This window comes from Suricata suricatta, chromosome 16 (genome assembly GCF_006229205.1).
Source record: "Suricata suricatta isolate VVHF042 chromosome 16, meerkat_22Aug2017_6uvM2_HiC, whole genome shotgun sequence".
Lineage (NCBI taxonomy): Eukaryota > Metazoa > Chordata > Mammalia > Carnivora > Herpestidae > Suricata > Suricata suricatta.
The window spans coordinates 22,503,624-22,523,922 of NC_043715.1; the positions used below are offsets into that span (position 1 = coordinate 22,503,624).

At 39.3% G+C, this 20,299-nt stretch overlaps 1 protein-coding gene across 3 annotated transcripts in view; it reads left to right on the forward strand.

Annotated features, from left to right (window-relative positions):
• CDH8 (cadherin 8) overlaps positions 1–20,299 on the forward strand; it is a 366,110-nt gene that overhangs the window by 218,267 nt on the left and 127,544 nt on the right. For all 3 annotated transcript variants that reach the window (XM_029925787.1, XM_029925786.1, XM_029925788.1), the window contains one exon: positions 6,741–6,877. In XM_029925787.1, the coding sequence (XP_029781647.1) occupies positions 6,741–6,877 (137 nt within the window). The remainder of the gene's footprint in view (positions 1–6,740; positions 6,878–20,299) is intronic.

Consider the following 20,299-nt stretch of genomic DNA (forward strand, 5'->3'; position numbering starts at 1 on the left):
CTTTAAAATAAGGCAATCATATTATTCTCGTTTTAGATGAAGAAAGTGAGGGTCGGCTATGTAAATTGGCTTAGCAGAGAAGTTAAGAATGGTAGGGCCATTCCCTGGAAAAATCATCAAGTGTTTCACAAATATTTTTGTGGGTGGCTCAGTGGATTGAATGTCTGACTTCAGCTCAGGTCATGATCTCACAGTTTGTGGGATGGAACCCCATGTTGGGCTCTGTGCTGACAGCTCAGAGCCTGGAGCCTGCTTCGGATTCTGTGTCTCCCTCTCTCTCAGCCCCTCCCCTACTCACTCTTTCTCTCTCTTTCTTTAAAAATTAAAGATTAAAAAAATAAAAAAGCAAGTATTATAGTGGAAAGAATATAGTCCAGAATAAGTTTTTTTAGAAACCTCTCATCAGTTTATCTTTATGTGATTACTAAGATAACCAGTTTCTCTTTAGCTGCTTGTGCACAGTGCACAATTAGACCTACACAGTTTGTTCATGTTGCACTGGAGGCATTGAGAGTGAAAAAAGAAGACTGCTCGACTTTAGGAACTTAGTTCTAAAAATCCTGAAAATGTTCTTACCATTGTTACAGACCTAGAATCAGTAACTGAATAGGGGATAGAGGTCCCTGTACCTACTGTTAGGGGTGGGGTGGAGAAAAGGAGGTAGGAGGTGAATATGCACATATAATACTTGCATATTGAAAACAAAATACACATACAGACACATGGAATTTTGTACCACAGGCTGGAATGAAAATTAAATAGTTGAGCTGTATTAATTGAGGAAACATGTTACAAGGTTCAGGTAAATGTTATTTAATATCAGTGGTGGCAGCAATGCAGAATAAGGGTCCATTTCCCAGTTGTCCATTTTCTTCTATTCTCAGCCACTGCACCAATGGCATCTTCTTATATTTACTTCTCTCTCTAAGCTACTCTTAATTGGGTAAACTGGTGACATCAGTTTGTGTTCATGGTCAGAATGAGGTATCTTAAACTAGAATCTCCAAACAAGGTGCTCTGCATCTAGGTAGGCATTTTCTTGCAGCTGTAGTCTCAATTTCACAAAGTAAGATGATGAAGCCTTTATCATTTCCTTCTCGGGCACACTACTGTAGGGTAGAGAAACCATAGTATTGAAGCAAACCAGGAGATTTGTTAAAATAAAATGAGAGTTTAAACAGGGCTTCTAAAACATATTCATTGTACTCGATGGAGAATGTGTATTTCCCAAACTTCCATCATTAGCATTGATGTTAACATGACCCAAGGAGCCCATTTTCTCACATGTCACTTCCCACTGTGTTAATAAGAGTACTGTTCCTTCTTACCGTGGCAGGAAGGTGGCTCTCCAAAGTGTATTCTGTTCTTCTCAAAAGGACATCTTTTCTCCAACACATTTTAAGTAATTCAGAAAATCCAATACATGCAAATTTTTAAGAAATTAGAGTGGAGACTTCAGTACTGGACATAGAGATCCTACGACTCTTAAGATACAAATTAGAAGGCATTGAACTTTTCAGTAGCTGCAGGAACCAAAATAATCCTTTTATATTTTTTTATTCCTTTTCCTATCCCATTTATTCCTTTTCTTTTTATTTCCTTAGTACCATACTTCACAAATAATAATAATCCATACTTGATACATGCTTGCCCATCTTGCCTACAACCAGTTATTTACTACAAAATCCAACCAATGTGATGATACATGATTCAAAAATTTCTCCTTGTCCTAAAAGAGTGAAAGTCCAGCAAAGGTTTAACTACAGAAAATAGAAGGAACATCCATAAGGAAAAGAATGACTCAGCTCCTTGCAGAGGGCTCTGTATGGATGAGGTGGGGGCTGGAAAACCCAATATAGACTTTCGTGTCATCAGCTCAGAATCTGTGCTTCGTGGAGGTACTCAGAGTAGCAGGTGGTTGGAAAGAGGTAAAGATGGGAAGAGACAAACATTACAAAGGGTTTTGTGATATCTTTCCAGTGTCATTTGTGAAATTCTGTCATTCCTAAGGCTACTAAAAGATGTGAATGCTAGTCCTTATTAATATATTTCCATTTCTAGACATTTATGTCCACAGTTACTCTAGGCTTGAAGGCATCTCTTACAGATTGAAGAATTTGCTCATCATTTATTTTATTACTCATTTATTTGCCTAATGTGAGTCATGTATCAACTCATTTACTGCAAAGCACCGCTCTGTGAAGATCTTTTCTCCTATTTATAGATGAGACTGTGAGATTATGAATAGTTACATGATTTCAGGGAGATTCCACTGAAGGTTCTCTGGTTTCTCTGATTATACTTCTTCCACTCTCTGTGCTGCTATTCAGAAAGACACTGGGAATCCCAGAAGACAGAGTGCCTTATGGATCTACCTCCAAGGTATCTAGCACCAAATTGTGACGTTCTGTGAATTTACATAGTACACCGGATCCTAAAATTTCTGTCGTTACTCCAGGCTTGTTTGCTTAACCCATTCTGTTTTTCTTTGACATGATTTTCTCTTAATTGACTTATGGAAAGAGCCTGTATTAGAGTTTCATAGTTAAGTATTGTGCTTTATTGCTGCTGATGTAGCTACATTACACAGTAGAATGTGTGGGAAGAGAGGGGAGAATGCAAGGTAACTCAGAGCGTAGTGGCAGCTTAGAGGACCGGAGGAAAGCAAGGTGGATCTCTGCAGCTAGAGATGGAGTGCTGTGGCTCTGGTGTGTGTGCATGGGGTGGGCGGAGGCACGAGCATCTTGTGAGAACATTCCTAAGCGTGGCATCCTTTCGGTTTTCAAAATGTAATCTTTAACTGTGTAAAAAATTTTTTTAATTATGTTAAAACGTAATTAATTGTAACTATGGTTAAGAAAGATCATATGTCATTCAATACAAAATTAAATGTGTCCAATAAGTCTGTGGACCTGCAGTGGTGAGCCCACCAGACGGAGATTTTGGTCATGACGTTGGTGAAAGAACAAAACACCCGAGATGGTCCCCAAGATGCAGGTTTCATCCCCTTCTCTCCCTTGCTCTCCCTTATTAGCTTTATTTGTAATCACTCAAACTGGCATCTTCTATGTTTGCTTCTACGGATAAGAGAATCCAGAGGAACTTGTTCAGGGACAGAGAACCCAGGAGTGAAATGGTGCTACCTTGGACCTGAAAAGGGAATAGAGAATCATCAGGTGAAACTTATTATCATGTCCCGCTAAGTAATGATAGGATTACAGATTTTTAAATAATAGATTTATTGAGCAAGTATTATGTGTCAGGCCCTATAATAATTGATTTATATATAATACCTCACTTAAACCTCACAAAACCTATGATAATTCCCATTTTACAGATTAAGTACCAAAGGTCCAGACAGACTAATAGGATGAGTAAGTCACACCTATGTAAGTGGTGAAATTAAAACATGAACTTAGGCCAGTCAGCCTGGACCCAGGTTCTTTACAATGAGATTATTATTTTTTTAAGTTTATTTATTTATTTTGAGACAGAGAGCATGAGCAGGGGAGGGGCAGAGAGAGAGAGAGAGAGAATCCCAGGCAGGCTCTGTACTGTCAGCAGGTGGAGGCTGATGTGGGGCTCGATCTCATGAACAGCAAGATTATGACCTGAGCAGAGATCAAGAGTCAGATGCTTAATCAACTGAGACACCCAGGTGCCCCACAACGAGATTCTTGTGTGGAGCCTACGGGATAGGACTCTCCTTCCTGGTAGCCTAAGCATCGCCAGAAACCCAGGTCAGGCCCTAAAACAACAGAGCAGAAAAGAGTTTGGTAGAAAATCAAAGTGGATTGAAAACTTACCAGCAGGGCTATACAGAAGATGGGAGGTGGAGGCTTCTTATTCCCTGGCTTTCCAGAGAGGTCTAACTCCTTATCTTATTTAATAAACTATATTTCTGTAAATATATTTCAACATATGGAATTATATATAATACTATATACTATGCATGCTGTAATATATTATATAACATACATTAGCATATATCATATTAAGGTATATATATGTATATATAGGCATTTATAAGATGTTAAATCAGTTGTGTTCTAAAATAAGAAAAATAATCACAATTTGGGGTTCAGAAAATTGAGTACAAAGGTGGCATTCAGTGATCTCACTATCATACAAATGATAGCAGAGCCTTGATCCCTGATTCTTAGTGGGCAGCACACTCGTGTCGACAAAGCACGCCACACTTCTCATCTCCTCCGGCCCTCATAACAACCCTATTATCCAGTACTAATATCACCTCTATTTAACATATGAGTAAGGCGAGCCCTTCCTGTATCTGGTGCACACGTAGACTTGAGACTGAATCCAACATGAATATTCATTCTGGTTCTGCTGTTGACTAGTTACGATGCTTAAAAGGTCCTCTGAGGGTTTCATTTTTCTGTTCTTCATTCTGTAAGAAACCAAAGAGAAGGGACGCCTGAGTGGCTCAGTCGGGTAAGCGTCCAACGCTTGATTTCAACTCAGGTCATGATCACATGGTTCGTGAGTTTGAGCCCCATGTTGGATTCTGTACTGACAGTGCGGAACCTGCTGCCATGATCTCTCTTCCTTCTCTTTGTTCTTCCTCTGTCCTCGCTGGTTCTGCTTGCTGTCTCTCGCTCTCTCGCGCTCTCTCTCTCTCAAAACAAACTGAAAATTAGAAGACAGAAGAAAGGAGAAGCACTAGCCCTGTGCTTGGTTCACATTTGGTGTTTAATGCATGCTTGTTGACTGTGTTGAATCAGGATTTCTGGGATGTTTAGCAATTCTTGGGAGTCTTTATCATAAAGTCAACCAGGCAGGAAATGTGTGAAATATCTACATAGGCAGCAAGGGGCATCTTTAAATAGTTGAGGTAGACTTTAAACTGAATTTAAACAGTCATTTTTCCCCCCCATCAAATTCTCCCATTGTGTAATCGTGTAATATTATGACATTCTCACCTGTGATCTTACTAAAGGGCTGTATTTATAGCCTATTTTATAAATTCTTATGACTCACCCCATAAAGTCTGTCATGAACTGGAACTTTAAAAAATGAGAAAACTATCTCTGCCTCTGTTCGAGTTAAGAAATTTAAATGACACCTAAAAGTTTTCCCAGTTTTATGCTATTTATAAACGGTTAAGAAAGAGGCCTTCTCTACCACCTTCTGAGTAGGAAAGTTTATTAAATTTTCTTGCAATCAGACATGGTGATTACGGTGAGTATGATAATAATGATAAACAGATCTCTAGCACTTTTAGAACATATCTTTAGAGACTGATTGATGCTTTATTTTTAGTCTGCAACCGTATTTGACCAGTGAAAAAAATCGAGGCTCAATGAATCTGAATTATCCCAGAGACAGCCATACATAAATAATAGAATGCCTTTCTCATTGCATCCTCATTGGTGGAGAGCGGAGAGAGAGATCCTGTGTCTCTTCCATTTTGTATAAAGCCATTAATCCTATCATGAGGGCCCACCCACATGACCTAACCTAACCCTGCTTACCCCTCAAAGGTCTCATTTCCAAATGCTATCATATTGGGTGTTAGGACATTAACATATGAATTTTGGGGCAACACACATTCAGTCCATGATACCCTCCTTTCAGCCTCCATTCCATCCTGTTTTAGTTTATTTAATTGCTTATTTATGGGCCAGTTCTTCTAATTATGCCTTATGTTCTTTAAGACATTTACCTTATTCAATTCAGCATTCCGTAACCAAAACACCGATCTTGGAATATGCAGAGAATAGCAATAAATGCCATAAAAAACATAATCACTACGTTATCTTGATGGCTTAGTAGTCTTCGAAGCAGTTGCTTCTAGATACAAAATACCTTAACGGCACCCAAGTGGTTCAGTCAGATAAGTGTCCAGCTCTTGATCTTGGCTCAGGTCATGATCTCACAGTTCATAAGTTTGAACCCCACATTGGGATCTGTGCTGACAGCACAAGTCCTGCTTGAGAATCTGTCTCTTCCTCTCTCTATCCCTCCCCCACTCATTCTCTTTCTCTCTCTCAAAATAAATAAATAAACTTCAAACATAATACCTTAATAATGTCATCTCTGAAGGAGTTTTCTCAAGAGAGGAACTCCTAACCTGTGCATTTAAAATTGTGAATTTCAAAAACTCTAGTGTTGTAAAGCTGCTAAAATATCTATTCCAACTCTTAAAAATGATTACTAGACAGTCAATTTATTTCTCTGGACAGAAACTAATTTGAATCCTAAATATATACTTTACCTGTCCAGAAAACAAAACAACCCAACAGCAACAATAATAATAACACATACATGTCGCCTAGTCAAATATGTGTTTAACATAAGTACATATTTCCTTTGAACTGCCATAAATAACATGCTGCCTAGCACCCGCCTGCTTTGGGCTTGAGTTTATTGTTCTTTGTGGTGTTTTGTGGCAACTGCTAATTATCATAAGCTGTCCAATAAATGTGATGGATTGTCCAATTAACTCTTCATCAGCATCCGTTTTTGAAGATGCTACCTATTGAAACTGATGGCAGTTTATGACCTCCATGTTGCATATGTAGCTAATTACTCCTTGGACAATAATTATTAAGGTTCTTGTGCCTCATTCAGTCATTTTATTTTACAAATCATGATGCCACCGAGTTTCCCAATCCATTTGACTTCACAACTATCACTCTCACAGGATTACTAAAGGTCTGCTGTGGAATATATGGATCATATAAACATTGAAGTAGATTACAGATGTGTCTCTTTTGTAGGTTTTCCATCGACCGGCACACTGACCTGGAGAGACAATTCAACATTAATGCAGATGATGGAAAGATAACGCTGGCAACACCACTCGACAGAGAACTAAGTGTGTGGCACAACATAACGATCATTGCTACCGAAATTAGTAAGTGACCGGGTTTAATTTCTTTCTTGTGTGATTGGCTTCAATTTATGCCTACTGATCGCATGACAAATGGTCCCTGTTTGCATCAGATATTTTGGTGTTAGAACTTATTTTCATGTTCCCAAGCAGCCTTTGAATGGATCATCTCAACAAGAGATAACTTGCCCGGTGGTAAATTACCAAAGATTGTGATATTGTGATATATATAGGAAGGAAACATTCTCATATCCAAATATTCATATATATATATATATATATATACACACACACACACACACATATATATATTATTCAGCCATTAAAAATAATGTTTTGTATCTTAAAATATGGGAAAAGAGTGTAAAAGGGTAGGTAGAAAAAAGAACTCGAGTATTGTACCCTATAATTTAAATAAATGGGCCGAACATATATATTATATACAATTCATGAAACTATTGTTCACATATTTAAACCACACACATACATATTCACATAGGCAGTCTTAAAATATAGACGGAAACCTCGTAGTTACAGTGCATATTATTTTGGAGTGATAAAATTATAGATCATTTTGGGGTTTTTTTAGAGTTTAATGTATTTTACATGGTAACCATACACTATTTAAAACTGTAACTTTAGTATAATTGTTCTCATAAATTACATGTGAAAATGTGAGCCTTTTTTTAAATTTAGAGGATGTTCCAGGATTGTTAAAATAACATATGTTAGTCTTTCAATCAGTTTTTAGTGAGCACAGCTTCTTTGATTGTATGCACTGCTGCTATTACTGAGTCTCTAAACAGCGGCTCTATGCTATTTAGTGCTGCTATTTTGTGCTACATTGTCTTTGGGAATTTGCACTCTACCTCAGCAATTTTTATTATACAATAGGAACATAATATTCATCTTATTTCCAAACAGAATATATTTTGCATATTATCTGATGTCCTTCTTTTCGTAAAGGACCTGATAAGGCCTTTACAGTTCGGGAATCCGCATAAGGAAATTAAAATCAACATTAAAAAAAATTCATGAGCATACATACAATACAGAGCGTATAGATGACAATTAATGATTGTAGGACCTAAAATTTCCTCTGTACTCTCTCTAAAATTTCCTCTGTAGTTTCACATGTGGAAAAACAGGGCAAACATCTCTGAGACACATGATTAATCTATTTGCACGAATGAGCAATCCATGCTGTCAGAAGGGCACCAGTTTTCTGAGATATGGGGGGAATGTCCCCCATGGAGCCTTATTAAAAAACAAACAAACAAAGAAAACAAAGAGAAACACTCTGTGAAAAAGTGAAAATTTTTTAATGGCATCTTTGAATTGAAGCCGAGGACGTGCAGTCAGGTTGATTCTAACTACAGCCCTCCCAGATGGAGGGTTCTGGAGAGGGCACGAACTTTGAGACCTCTGGTGTTTTACTGGCCATGGAGTAGAGTTCTCTTCCTCGGTGTTATTCCGGTAGCAGTTGCCCTTCGCTAACATGAAGGGAGAAAGCAAACCAACTATACTACCTGGTAACTGGTTTATTAGAAATGTTAACCCCATCTACAGAAGTACAGACATGAAATTTTTATAATTTACAATGTTGAAGCCACATTATTACCGTAAGCCTCAGAGAAAAACTGTATACATTTAGATTACTTTAGGGCTTTATAAAAATTCTCTAAAGGATCACGGTTTTCTTTATGCAGGCAGTAATTACTTTTAAAGAACCTTTCTTGAATTGAATACAACCTAGTTGAGTTAGCCTTAATCCATGACACTTTTTTTTTTTTGAGATGGATGCCTCTACCTAATATTCATCAACGATGTCCTAATTATAAGGATCTATGGTACTCATTCTAAGGAGTAAAAATAAATGAATATACAGAGCAGGTGGTTTACAAACACTTTTAGGGACAATCACGAAACACGAGACTCATTTGCAAGGAGTTACAGACCAGTAAGAAGACAGACACGAAAGCAGATACTCCAAGGGAAAGCTCTTAACTCTAGGGTGACCGAGTCTGAGATGACACGAATTTGTCTATACGACTTGCCAAGCACTCTAGTAGTGATGGAGATACAGCAGTCAGCAAAAGAGACCAAATCCCTGGTACTTTTGGGGTTTTCCTTCTCTTGGCTCCTGGAAGCACCTGCATATAAAAGGATCAGTTGAAATCTGCTGAGATATCCATGAAGAAAGACTGAGGGGTAAGGAGGAAGGTGCTGAGTGTTGGGAATTACAAGCAGCTCCCTGTTGATGGTGTGGAAAAGTTCAGTGAATGTATGATTATATTAAAAAAGGGATCACGATAAATATGAACAAGAATAAGTCATTGTGTGCACCAGTGCGATACTTAAGATAATTTTGAAGCAGTATAGATTATTATTTTTTAATGAAGAGAGTGTAGCTAAATTACAAAAGCATATCAAAATTTAGGCCAGATAAAACTTTCTTCGTGGCTTGAGACAATCCACTCACTATATCCCAGATTTGAGTTTATAGTCGGTTCCACGTAGGGAACAAATACAGAATGGCCGTGCCCTTTTAAAGACCATAGCCTTGTCTGTGAACCTTATAGAGTTCAAAACATATAACCCAAACCCACATTTCTCTGTTGAAATAATGAGAATCATTGCTCCCTTTACTTAATTAGTTAATTAATTCTTACCTGGATACTGAAAACTAAACAAACTACAAAAGCATATCTTGACCTATAAGGAAGTTTAACTGAAGGGGTCAAACATCTCAAGAAATGTGGAACTGTTAACTTAGATATCAGGCTACTTTTCTTGGAATGTTTGCCTGGAACCTTCTTAGCACCAGCAAGAAAGAAAGTACAAAAGAGAAATTAAATTTTTAGCTGTAAGGTATAAGCTGAGGTGGGCATACATTTAGGAACTTTAAAGTACAATTAAGCCATTTTTTTCTAAATCATAAAAAGCAATAGAAATAATAAGATCACAGAGGACTTCAGAAAAATTGGTATTACACAAAAATGGCTTAAAAACTTATTTGTCTTGGTTTTATTACTTAGCCCATCATGTAATGTTTATCTTCTGAAGCCATGGACCATGTCTTGGGAAAAAAAATATTAAAGGGAGATTTATTGTATTTGGACGAGTCGAAGATTTAAAACCACCCAGGAAAACAGAACCTTATAGGGGGAGGTTTTAATAAAAATTAAGAAATATCCATTCCAGGGAGAACAATTTAAAATTATTCTCAGAATGCTAGCTCATCAGACAAAGATTTAAGCAAATGAAATTAAGCTAAAATAAATGGATCTTAGGGAAGTCCATCTGTTATCTCTTAATGAGAATGGAGATGTTGTCCTTTATCCTCTGTCAGATTCACTTAACCAAGGCTGAGACGCCTCACTGTGTGCGTCACACAAGTATTCCGGTGGTAATAGATCTACCTCGCCACCGTAATCAACAGGCACATCTCATTACACGAGCCGGCAGTCAGATGCCCACGTGCCAACAAGAGATTAGACTGGTAGAGCGTGTTTCTGCTACTAGCAATCCCTTCGTCTGCAACCAAAGTGCATGGCTGCTGTTTACCACAGTGGTGAAGGTTTAAGGTAAATTTAGCTGACTAATTAAGCACTGAAAAAGTATTAGGTAAGCCCTATGATGCATTAAATTCTCACAGCACTCTGAGAACGTAGGTACTATTAATATAATTGAGCCTTGAGTAACACAGGTTTGTACCACACAGGTCCACCAGTACTTACAGTATTGTAAATGCATTTCCTTTTCTCTAGTTTACTTTATTGTAAGACTGCGGTGTATAATACATTAACATACTAACTACATGTTAATACACTGTTCATGTTATCAGTAAGACCTCTGGTCAATAGTAGGCTAATTAATATAGATTATAATATAAATATATTTATTATATGTTATATATATAATTATATACATAGTTATATATAGTTTTGGAGAGTCAAAAGCTATACACGGATTTTCAACTGTGCAGAGTTGGGGGATTGTTGCCACCCCAAACCCCAAGATTCTTTAAGGGTCAACTGTATGCATTTTTCAGACAAGGAAACTCAACGCAGTTAAGTAACTTACCCAAAATTTCATAGACGGGAAGGGTTGCAGTGAGAAGGCAAGACCGGTACCCATGCCATTCGACTGAAGATTATATGTTCTTAGATGCCTTCCATGGAAGAAGCCTTTGTTAGATCTTCTTTTCTTTCATCCTCTTGCTTAAATTGAGCTTCTTGACACCCCCATAAGTATTTGCTAAAGCAAGTGAATGAAGTATTTCCTCTATGCAAAGCAGAAGTCTGGTGCCCGAACAGGGGTGCAGCGGAGGAAAGAACAAACTTGCACTAGATCAGGCCCTGCTCTTACAGTGTCTAAACGAGATTAGAAGTATTGTCTAATGCACAAAGCAGAGCTCTGAGACTGTTCAGACTAGAAGTCTATAACCATTTTACAGATGAGGAAACTGAGGCATAGACAATAGAAGGCACACAATAGTACATTTTAGGGTACAGTGTTCTTCAGTGACGATCACATCTAACTCAGCTGACCCGAATCACCTACATGAAAGAGCCCTTGTGTCAGACAAGGACCTGCCGTGTCAGAATTTCCAGGCAGTGGTTCAGGAACCCACTTTCCTGAGCTTGACCCCCCCCCTCCACTTCACCCCCCAATCAGAGGTACCTTAGACTCCAACAATGCCGTGAAAGAAGGCAGAGAAAGCTGAGGTGTTCCTTTGTTTTTGTTTATTTTTTGTCATTCATCTGGTGATTAAGTGATACTTCCCTGAGCTGTGATTTGGCCTAAGGCCCGTCAGACGATGCACAGGGTTCCTCTAGGTTGGACACAAATGCTAAGACCTACCTAGAGGGCAGCATGATTAACAACAGCTATAGGAGACATAAAGGCCACTGGGGGACAGCAGGGGAATCCACTTAGAATAGTCTGTCTAGAGGCATTTCAGAGGCATTGAATGACAGTTTTAGAGCAGAGAAATTGGTAATGTGAGGTGGTAAGTAGGGAACCCGCTGACCCTGTGTGCTTGGGTGCTGGCAGTTGGCATTTATAGAAAGCATACTACCATTGGTTACCTGAAAGTATTTTAAAGCAGGAAGCATATAATTGCCCATTAAATTAATCTCTTTGAGTTAGTGATAATGCATTGCTCTGGCCCACTACAGTGGGCTGCACACGATATTGCAAATGAAGCTTTTCACTAATGATGGCTAAATCTCCCAGGGAAAACACCAGTTTGATAGCACTTAAGAAATGTTTCTTCCTGGCATAGGGCCCAGTTGCCAGAATAATTGCTTTGTCCAATTCAGGATACCTAGGAAAAATATCTCTTTATTATTATTATTATTATTATTATTATTATTATTTGCTTTGGCTAGGATAACTTTTTTTTTTTAATATCTCTTTATAGCTCATTGTGCAGAGAAATCTGGAGTCCTGGAACTGGCCATGTCTTGGCCATAATGTTGGGCAAACTATTTCTCCTTATCCGTTCTCAGTTTTCTTTTATCTGTGGAATGGGAATCTTAATTGTTCCTTATAATCTTTAAAACTATGGATTTGGTTTCTATTGTGCATTGCTCCATCTCCTTCCCACAACAACAGAATTGGTAGTCATGGTGTGTGTATTACTGCTAGGCGTGGTTATGTTTCTTCATTGCACAACTCATAGGATAAGTTTGTTCACCGACCTTTACATTGTCCTTAGTTCAGGCATAGTAGACTGACCAGTGGTTAAGAGAAGGCACATTTTTGGAGAGCCTGCTTGACCTAAAGACTTCACATTTTGTATCAAGGTCCTGTTCAATATATATCATCTCTTTCTTCTTTTCCCTGTGGCATAATAGAGATGAGAGTTTCATTGAGATCAGTGTTGTTCCCTAGTGTAGGATTAAGTGCAAGCAGATGAAGCGATGCCATATTTTTCCATTAGATAACTCTCACAGAAGGGAAAGGGTGCTGGGAGCCTGACATAGTGAAATTCAGGTACAGGGGTGGTTAAAGAGTTCCCAAATATTGGAGAGGCTCATACCATCTGAGAATACAGGCTCCAGACTTCAGACAAGCATACAGGTGCTATAAGGTGGAGATCACCATTATTGTTAACAATAAGACTGATAGTGAAAGGATTTGGGAAACAAAATATATGTAGGTCAAGGGGAAACTACAGGTTCCTGGAAAAGGGGTCAGCATCCATTCCAGGGTTCTCCAGAGGGAAGGACTGGAGTCAGCATCATTCTGCATCCAAGGAGATGCTGAGTTGGGTCCCAGAGGAGTATCATTCTGTGGGTAGTCCACATCAGCTTTCTTTTACCTGCGATAGTGACCGTGTCCTATATAGGTACTCAGGCTCTTTACAGATTGACCTGGCAATTTCTCGCTATTTCCTGTGTTCTGCATCCATTATACCAACATCTTCCTACAGCCTCCCCATCTTTTTTTTTTTTATCTCTGTCCTTCTTTTGTTCTCATCTACTTAGAAAAGCATGCAGGTTCAGATTGGAGATATGGGTTATAACCGGAACTTCTTTACAATGTCACTATGACTAACAGCCCCTTAGTCCTAACTTAGAAAAAGACAGAGGGTGAGGGGTTTCCATCCCTGTCTTGCCCTGGTCTCTCTTTATAAACCACATACCCAAACCTCAACAATAACTCTTCCAGTAGACAAAGGGTAGAAAGAAGGTAAGTGGAGATTAGCAATTCAAGCTTTTTAGGTGCAAGTGACAACAAATGGGCCACTCAGGGCAAATAAATGGTCATTTGCAGCTTTGAGGATAGCAGATCAAGTGCTGTGAGATGCGGAAGGCCTTAGATATAAATACATGAACAGATAATAAAGATCAGATAGTATTAGATTGATTTGTCTTCAGGCTTTGGTTTCTCAGGACAGAGAGGTTACAAGGACCCGGGGAGAAAGTACAGTTATCGGTCTGGAAGTCAAAGAGAACAAGGGAGAAGTTTAGTGATTGGTTTTCTAAGCCGTGCTGCTTGGATAGAATGATTATTTTTTCACTTAGCCACACTCACTCTGTTGGCAAGGTACTTAACTTCTCTCTATGGCTCACTTTCCCTACATATAAAATGGAGAATGCGTTGTTGCGCCTTCACAGGTACATGATGAGGAGTAAACATATTTAAGCTCTAACGTTTTGCCCAACATGGTGTAGAATTTTAAGGGACAGAGGAGGGGTTCTGAACCCAGGTTCAGCTGCTTGCTGCCTGAAAGGCAAATTCAAGTGACAGGTGTTGGTGGGAAAAGAAAGGTTCCTATGTTCAGGAGGTCAGCAACTGGGGAAGGTGGCGGGCTAACGTCCCAAGGACCATCATCCTAGTCCAGGCCAAGTAGCGGGTTTTCAATAGAGAAGATACAGAAAATGGTGAGGGTGGCAACGTGCAGGAGAAGCTAGTGCACCAGTTAATCATTTGTCCTTGCAAGACTTCCGGATTCTACCACTTTGTCGGTAATCAACGCTCACAGGTGTCTTGCAGTAAAGGACGCCCTAGGAGCGCAGCAGGTGTGTCCTGATAAGGTCTTTGAGACTCCTCTCCTGTCCCAGTAATTAAACTACAGGCTGTCTCTTGAGGAGACCGGTCCGTGGTTGCTGTCTTTGAACGCAGTCAGGCCTTATCTTCTGGAAAGTCTGGTCCTTTGTTCCTCACAGCCAGCGACTGCAGGATCTCCTGGGAAGCAGGTTAATTCTCCTTCAAACCATGAAGTTTAGGTCAGCAGGCAAGGAGCGAATAGGCTTGAAGCAAGCGAACCCTTCAGGACTGGTTGGAGGTTGTTGTGAATGAAGTGTTGATAATAATGGCGATGCAATGTTGATTCTCATAACAATAATTATAAAGCAAACTTTACTTTCTCACTATTTTGTAATTCAAGAGGAGAGGCTCCAGATGGGTCTTCTTATCATGAGCAGAACCACCTGATTTCATTCTGAGGCTCTACCAAATTGTGAGCTTGGCCCAGAATGTTATCTTGGGATTATTTGGGGAATAAATATTCCCCAGGGATGTGTATCTGGTATAAGTGTTGTCTTTTCTCTGTCAGCTCTAAGTGTCCTGGCCAGGTTCTCAACTTGAAAAGCTCCTGAGTTATAACCTTAAACCAAGGTTATGGGCATTGCTATCACTACTTTCACAGCAAGTGGTATTGGTTCTTGGTTAAAAACGTGAACTTTGAGTCAAATTGTCACAGCCAAAATATTGGGGCAATGTATGCTTTATGTGTGACTTGAATAAGTTATATCATCTCTGTAAGCCTCAGTTGCTAATTTTAAGTGTGTTACGAGTGTTAAATGAGATAAAGGACGCCAGTGACCAGCATATAGTAAGTCCTCAGTAGCACTGACTTCCCTCTCTCGGGCTTTTCCCTTCCTTCTCCCTGCCCTTCTCTTCTCTCCTCCAGACTCAGTGTGGTGCTTACTCCTTCACATCTCCTGGCATCTTTTTTGTCCTGTAGCTAAACATTCTCATTGTCACTCATCTTCCCCCTTTTTCCCCACCCACTTGGGCCTTGGGGGAAAGTGGATCAAAGTGTTATATGAACACTCTGATTTGTATCCATTCACCTCTGTGGTATAATCAACCATGTCTAAACTCTGCAGCTTCAAATAATAAACATGTATTTCTCCTGCTTCGATGGGGCCAGCTGGGCAGTTCCTTGGGTTTGAACCAGCTTTGCTGACCTTGCTGGTCAGCTGGTGGCTTGCCTGTGTGGATCTCACATGTCTGTATAGAAGATTGGTTGGACCAGGTCCTGTAGAGGACACCGCTGTTCTCTGCGACACAGGTGTCTGATCCTCTGATAGGCTAGCTCTGCATCTCCAGTGCTACTCGGGGCTCCGAGGAGCAGCAGCAGATTGGTGAAAAAGTACTTTTCACGTTTCTGTATCACGTTTGCTATTACCCCACTGGCCAGAACAGGTTATGTAGCCAAGAGCAGGTTCAAGGAGTACACGAATACATGTCACCTCTTCGTGGGAGGAGTTGGAAATACTATGGCCATTTGTTTTTTATTCTTTTTAAAATGTAGTTCATGCTTGGATGCTGAGTCTCAATATGTGTGACCAAGAAGCAATAATGATTTGCAGCCTACACACAGGGACTCACCTGCCTTTCTTCCAGAATCCTCACTATACTCCATGTGAGTCAGAATTTTTTTGCTCCCACACCTTTCTTATTTGGGAGAAACAATAAGACGCAATATTTCTGACAGCCATCAACTGGTTAACTGCAGGTTCTTTAGAATTTCAACTTAAATAGCAATTTGTATTACTCATACTAAATCTATTAGTGCATTTACAGTGCTACAGGAACTTCTGTGTAAGTGTTCATGCAAGCATTAACTATTATTATTACTGTTTCCTGATACTCAAACTGGGTCAGGTTTCTTTGTTGTAAGTTCTCACAGATACATGCTTCTTTCTTTAAAATGACAGGTTAAGGCTTATAAATAACCACTTACTTGCTTATGGCTTTGAGAATTCATCTCAAAAGGAAGAAATGGGTGAAGCCCTTGCTCTTGTGAAACATGTTATTACTGTTTTATTATTGATCACTATTTTATCCTGGGATCCTTACATTGTGCTTGGTGCTCCCAATAAATATTTGCTAAATTAATGAATGAGTAAAGGAAATAATGTATTAATATCACTGGAGCATTCCCTGACGAGTTCTGACTCCAAACGGCCACTATTAATGGATTAGTGAAAAGGATCTTTGCTTTAATGGACCCCACTTGGCTCCTGTTTACAGGTCTCAGACAGGCACACATGCTCTCTGGCTTTCTGGATTTTCTAAAGTCATGGTTTCCTCAGTGACTGAAGCTCAGACACAAAGGGCAAAAAGAACTGTGCTCCCCTTGTATGAAAATTGTGAGCCATTGACTGTGCTCACAGGGAGAGATTCCCCTAGAATATTAATCAATCTCAGGAGTCAGAAACCATGAGAAAGGTGCTGGCAGAGAGGAGCCTCGGGTCCCCTCTCCTTCCCCAAGGATCCAGGCTTCTGATCTAAGAAACTTTATTTCTCTTCCCTTCTGAGAGCCTTAAGGCAAGCCCTGAATAATGCCAGCCCACACTTCATTACCCAACAAGCCCGTTTATCATTTAATCTGATCTGTATTGAACAACTGGAAGCAGGTTACAAAGCAGCAAAGCCAAGAATGAAAATGCAGCGCATTTTCTGATTACAGGACTCCCTAATCCAAAGCTTAGAAACTGGGGCTAAAAATAGGCACCAATTCCATCTTTATCCCCCCCCCCCCGCCACCTCGCATTTCAGTGAGGCTCAGGTGACCCTTCAGCTACATGTTAGACATCTAAACTATGATACAGCTTGCTTCCATCTCATTTGGGGTGGCAAGCCATTGTTGACGCTGTACCCTTGCTTATGCTAGTGACGCTTTCTGGTTCCTGGAGTCTCTAATACAAGGATTCACCATATGTGATGCCCAAGGTCAGGGTTATGCTGTTCATAACAAGGATATGTTATACCTGCTCCTTTTGTGATTGTCTGTTCTATCTACCCACAAACTCAAATCAAGTAAAAGCAAAGAAACTAACATCACTTTAGCACCAAATTTGGGGCCAGGTATTGTGTTGAGTGTTTTGCAAGAACTGTTTCATTTGAGCCCTACAGAATCCCATTAAAGAATGAAGAGGAGGTGGTGCCTGGGTGGTTCAGAAGGCGAAGCCTCTGAGTCTTGATTTCAGCTTAGGTCATGATCTCAATAGTTTGTGGGATCGAGCCCTGCATCGGATTCCACACTGACAGCACAGAACCTGCTTGGGGCTCTGTTCTCTCCTCTCTCTCTCTCTCTCTCTCTCTCTCTCTCTCTCTCCCCCTCCTCAGCTTGTACTGTCTGTCTTAAAATTAATAAAGAAACTTAAAAAAAAGAATGTAAAAGAAATCCTCTGAGATGTGAAATGACCACTCTAGGCCTACATAGCCAGAATTCACAAAGTCATGCCAAAACATAATGCTTTCATATCTTCAAGACCTTCAGTATTATTTTTCTCAAGTTTCAAAAATAAATACCCAGAACACATAGGGTTCAGCTCATTTCAGCAAGAATTCCATGGGCACCTACTGTGTTAAGATTTGGGTACTTGGATCGCAAAAAGACATGACTCATTTCTCTTTGGGCCTTAATAGTGCATCTAAAGCAAAGAACTTTTCCCTCAGGTGTGCATTTGAAACGCTAACGTATCATTTACTAAAAAGCGTGTAACTGGGAGCAGGGTGAGATTTCTCCGTTGGACAAGAAAGACCATGTTCTCTGGGAGGATTCCTTGGAGGAGGTATATTTTCATCAGGCTTTTTGTCAGAGATTTCACAATTAACAAACATCTTGATCAAGCAGGGAAGAGCTTAGAATATCTTCTGGTGATGAGGGAAATCAACAGAAAAAGAGGATATGGTTGGGAAATTAAGTGAAGCAAATTTTGGTTGCCTTCTGATGACAGATCGAGGAAATTACCTTATTCTCTGTCAGAGAGGCCCATCATATACATAAAAGTATTGAAATAAGAGACCTATAGGATGCAGAATATTAGGATTCAGATTTAGGAGAATAGGCTATTGGAATGGGGAGTCTGAGATGGAGAGAATGAAGGGGGAAGAATATGGTATGATGGTGTTTTTGTTTTTCATACCAATGTAGTTAACATACAGTGCGATATTAGTGTCAGGTGTACAATATAAGGCTTCAACAATTATATACATAGTGCTTATCAAGATATGTGTACTCTTTAATCCCATTCATCTATTTCACCCGCCCCCGCTCCCCCCACCCCATACCTCCCCTCTGGTAACCATGTTTGCCCTCTATAATTAAGAGTCTGTTTTTCGGATTGTGCATGTGTGTTTTTTCCTTTGTTCATTTGTTTGGTTTCTTAACTTCCACATACAGGTGAAATCACCGAGTATTTGTCTTTCTCTGACCTATTTCACTTAGCATTACTCTTTAGATCCATGCATGTTGTTGCAAGTGGCAACATTTCATTCTCTTTTTATATTATAAATATGAATTATTATTCCATTGCACATATGTTCCCCATCCTCTTTATCCATTAATCTATTGATAGATATTTGGGCTGCTTCTATAATTTGGCAATTATAAATAATGCTGCTATAAACATAGGGTTGCATGTATCTTTTTGACTTAATGTTTTTGTATGCATTGGCTAAATACCAAGCAGTGGAATTACTGGATCATATTGTAGTTCTATTTTTAATTTCTTGAGGAACTTCCGTACTCCTTCCACAGTGGCTGCACCAGCTTATAGTCCCACCAGCAGTACATGGGGATTCCTTTTCCCCACTGCCTTGACAATGCTTGTTTTTTGTGCTTTTGATTGTAGCCATTCTGGCAGGTGTGAGGGGGCCTGGTTTTGATTTGCATCTCTCTGATGCTGAATGATGTTGAGCTTCTTTTCGTGAGTCTGTAAAGCATCTGTATGTTCTCTTTGGAGAAATGTCTGTGGCTGTCTTCTTCCCATTTTTTAAGTGAATCATTTGGGGGTTTTTGTGTCTTGATTTGTATCTGTTCTTTATATGTTTTGGATACTTAGCCTTGACAGGATATGTTCTTTGCAAATATCTTCTCCCATTTACTAGGTTGCCTTTTAGTAGTCTTGGTTATTTCCTCTGCTGTACAGAACCTTTTTTTTATTTTGATGGAGTCCCAAAAGTTTATTTTTCCTATTGTTTCCCTTACTTTGGGTGACATCTCCAAAAAGTCTACTACAATTGATGTCAGAGCACTTCCTGCCTGTGCTCTTTTCTAGGATTTTATGGTTTCAGGTCTCACATTTAGGTGTATAATCCATTTTGATTTAGTTTTTGTGTATAAAAAGTGGTCTGGTTTCATTCTTTTGCATGTGGCTGTCCAGTTTTTTCTTTTCTTTTTTTTCTAAACATCATTTGTTGAAGAGACTGTTGTTTTCTCATTGCATTTTCTTACTCCTTTGTTTAAGATTAATTGACAATATAATCAGGGATTTATTTCAGGGTTTTCTATTCTATTCTGTTGATCTATATGTCTATTTTTGTACTACATGTGTTATTTTTGTACTACTATAGTGCTTTGATTACTACACCTTTGTAGTATATCTTAAAATCTAGGATGTGATACCTCCAGTTTTGTTCTTTTTCAAGACTGTTTTGGCTATTTGGGGTATTGTATGGCTCCATACAAACCTAAGGATTATTTGTCCTAGTTCTGTGAAAAATGTTTTGGTATTTTGATAAGGAACACGTAAAATCTGTGGGCTGTTTCATGTAGTATCGACATTGTAACCATATTTGTTGTTCTTGTCCACGAGCATGGATAGCTTTCCATTTGTTTGTGTTGTCTTCAATTTCTTTGTTCAATGTTTTCTAGTTTTCAGGGCACAGATCTTTCACCTCGTTGGTTAAGTT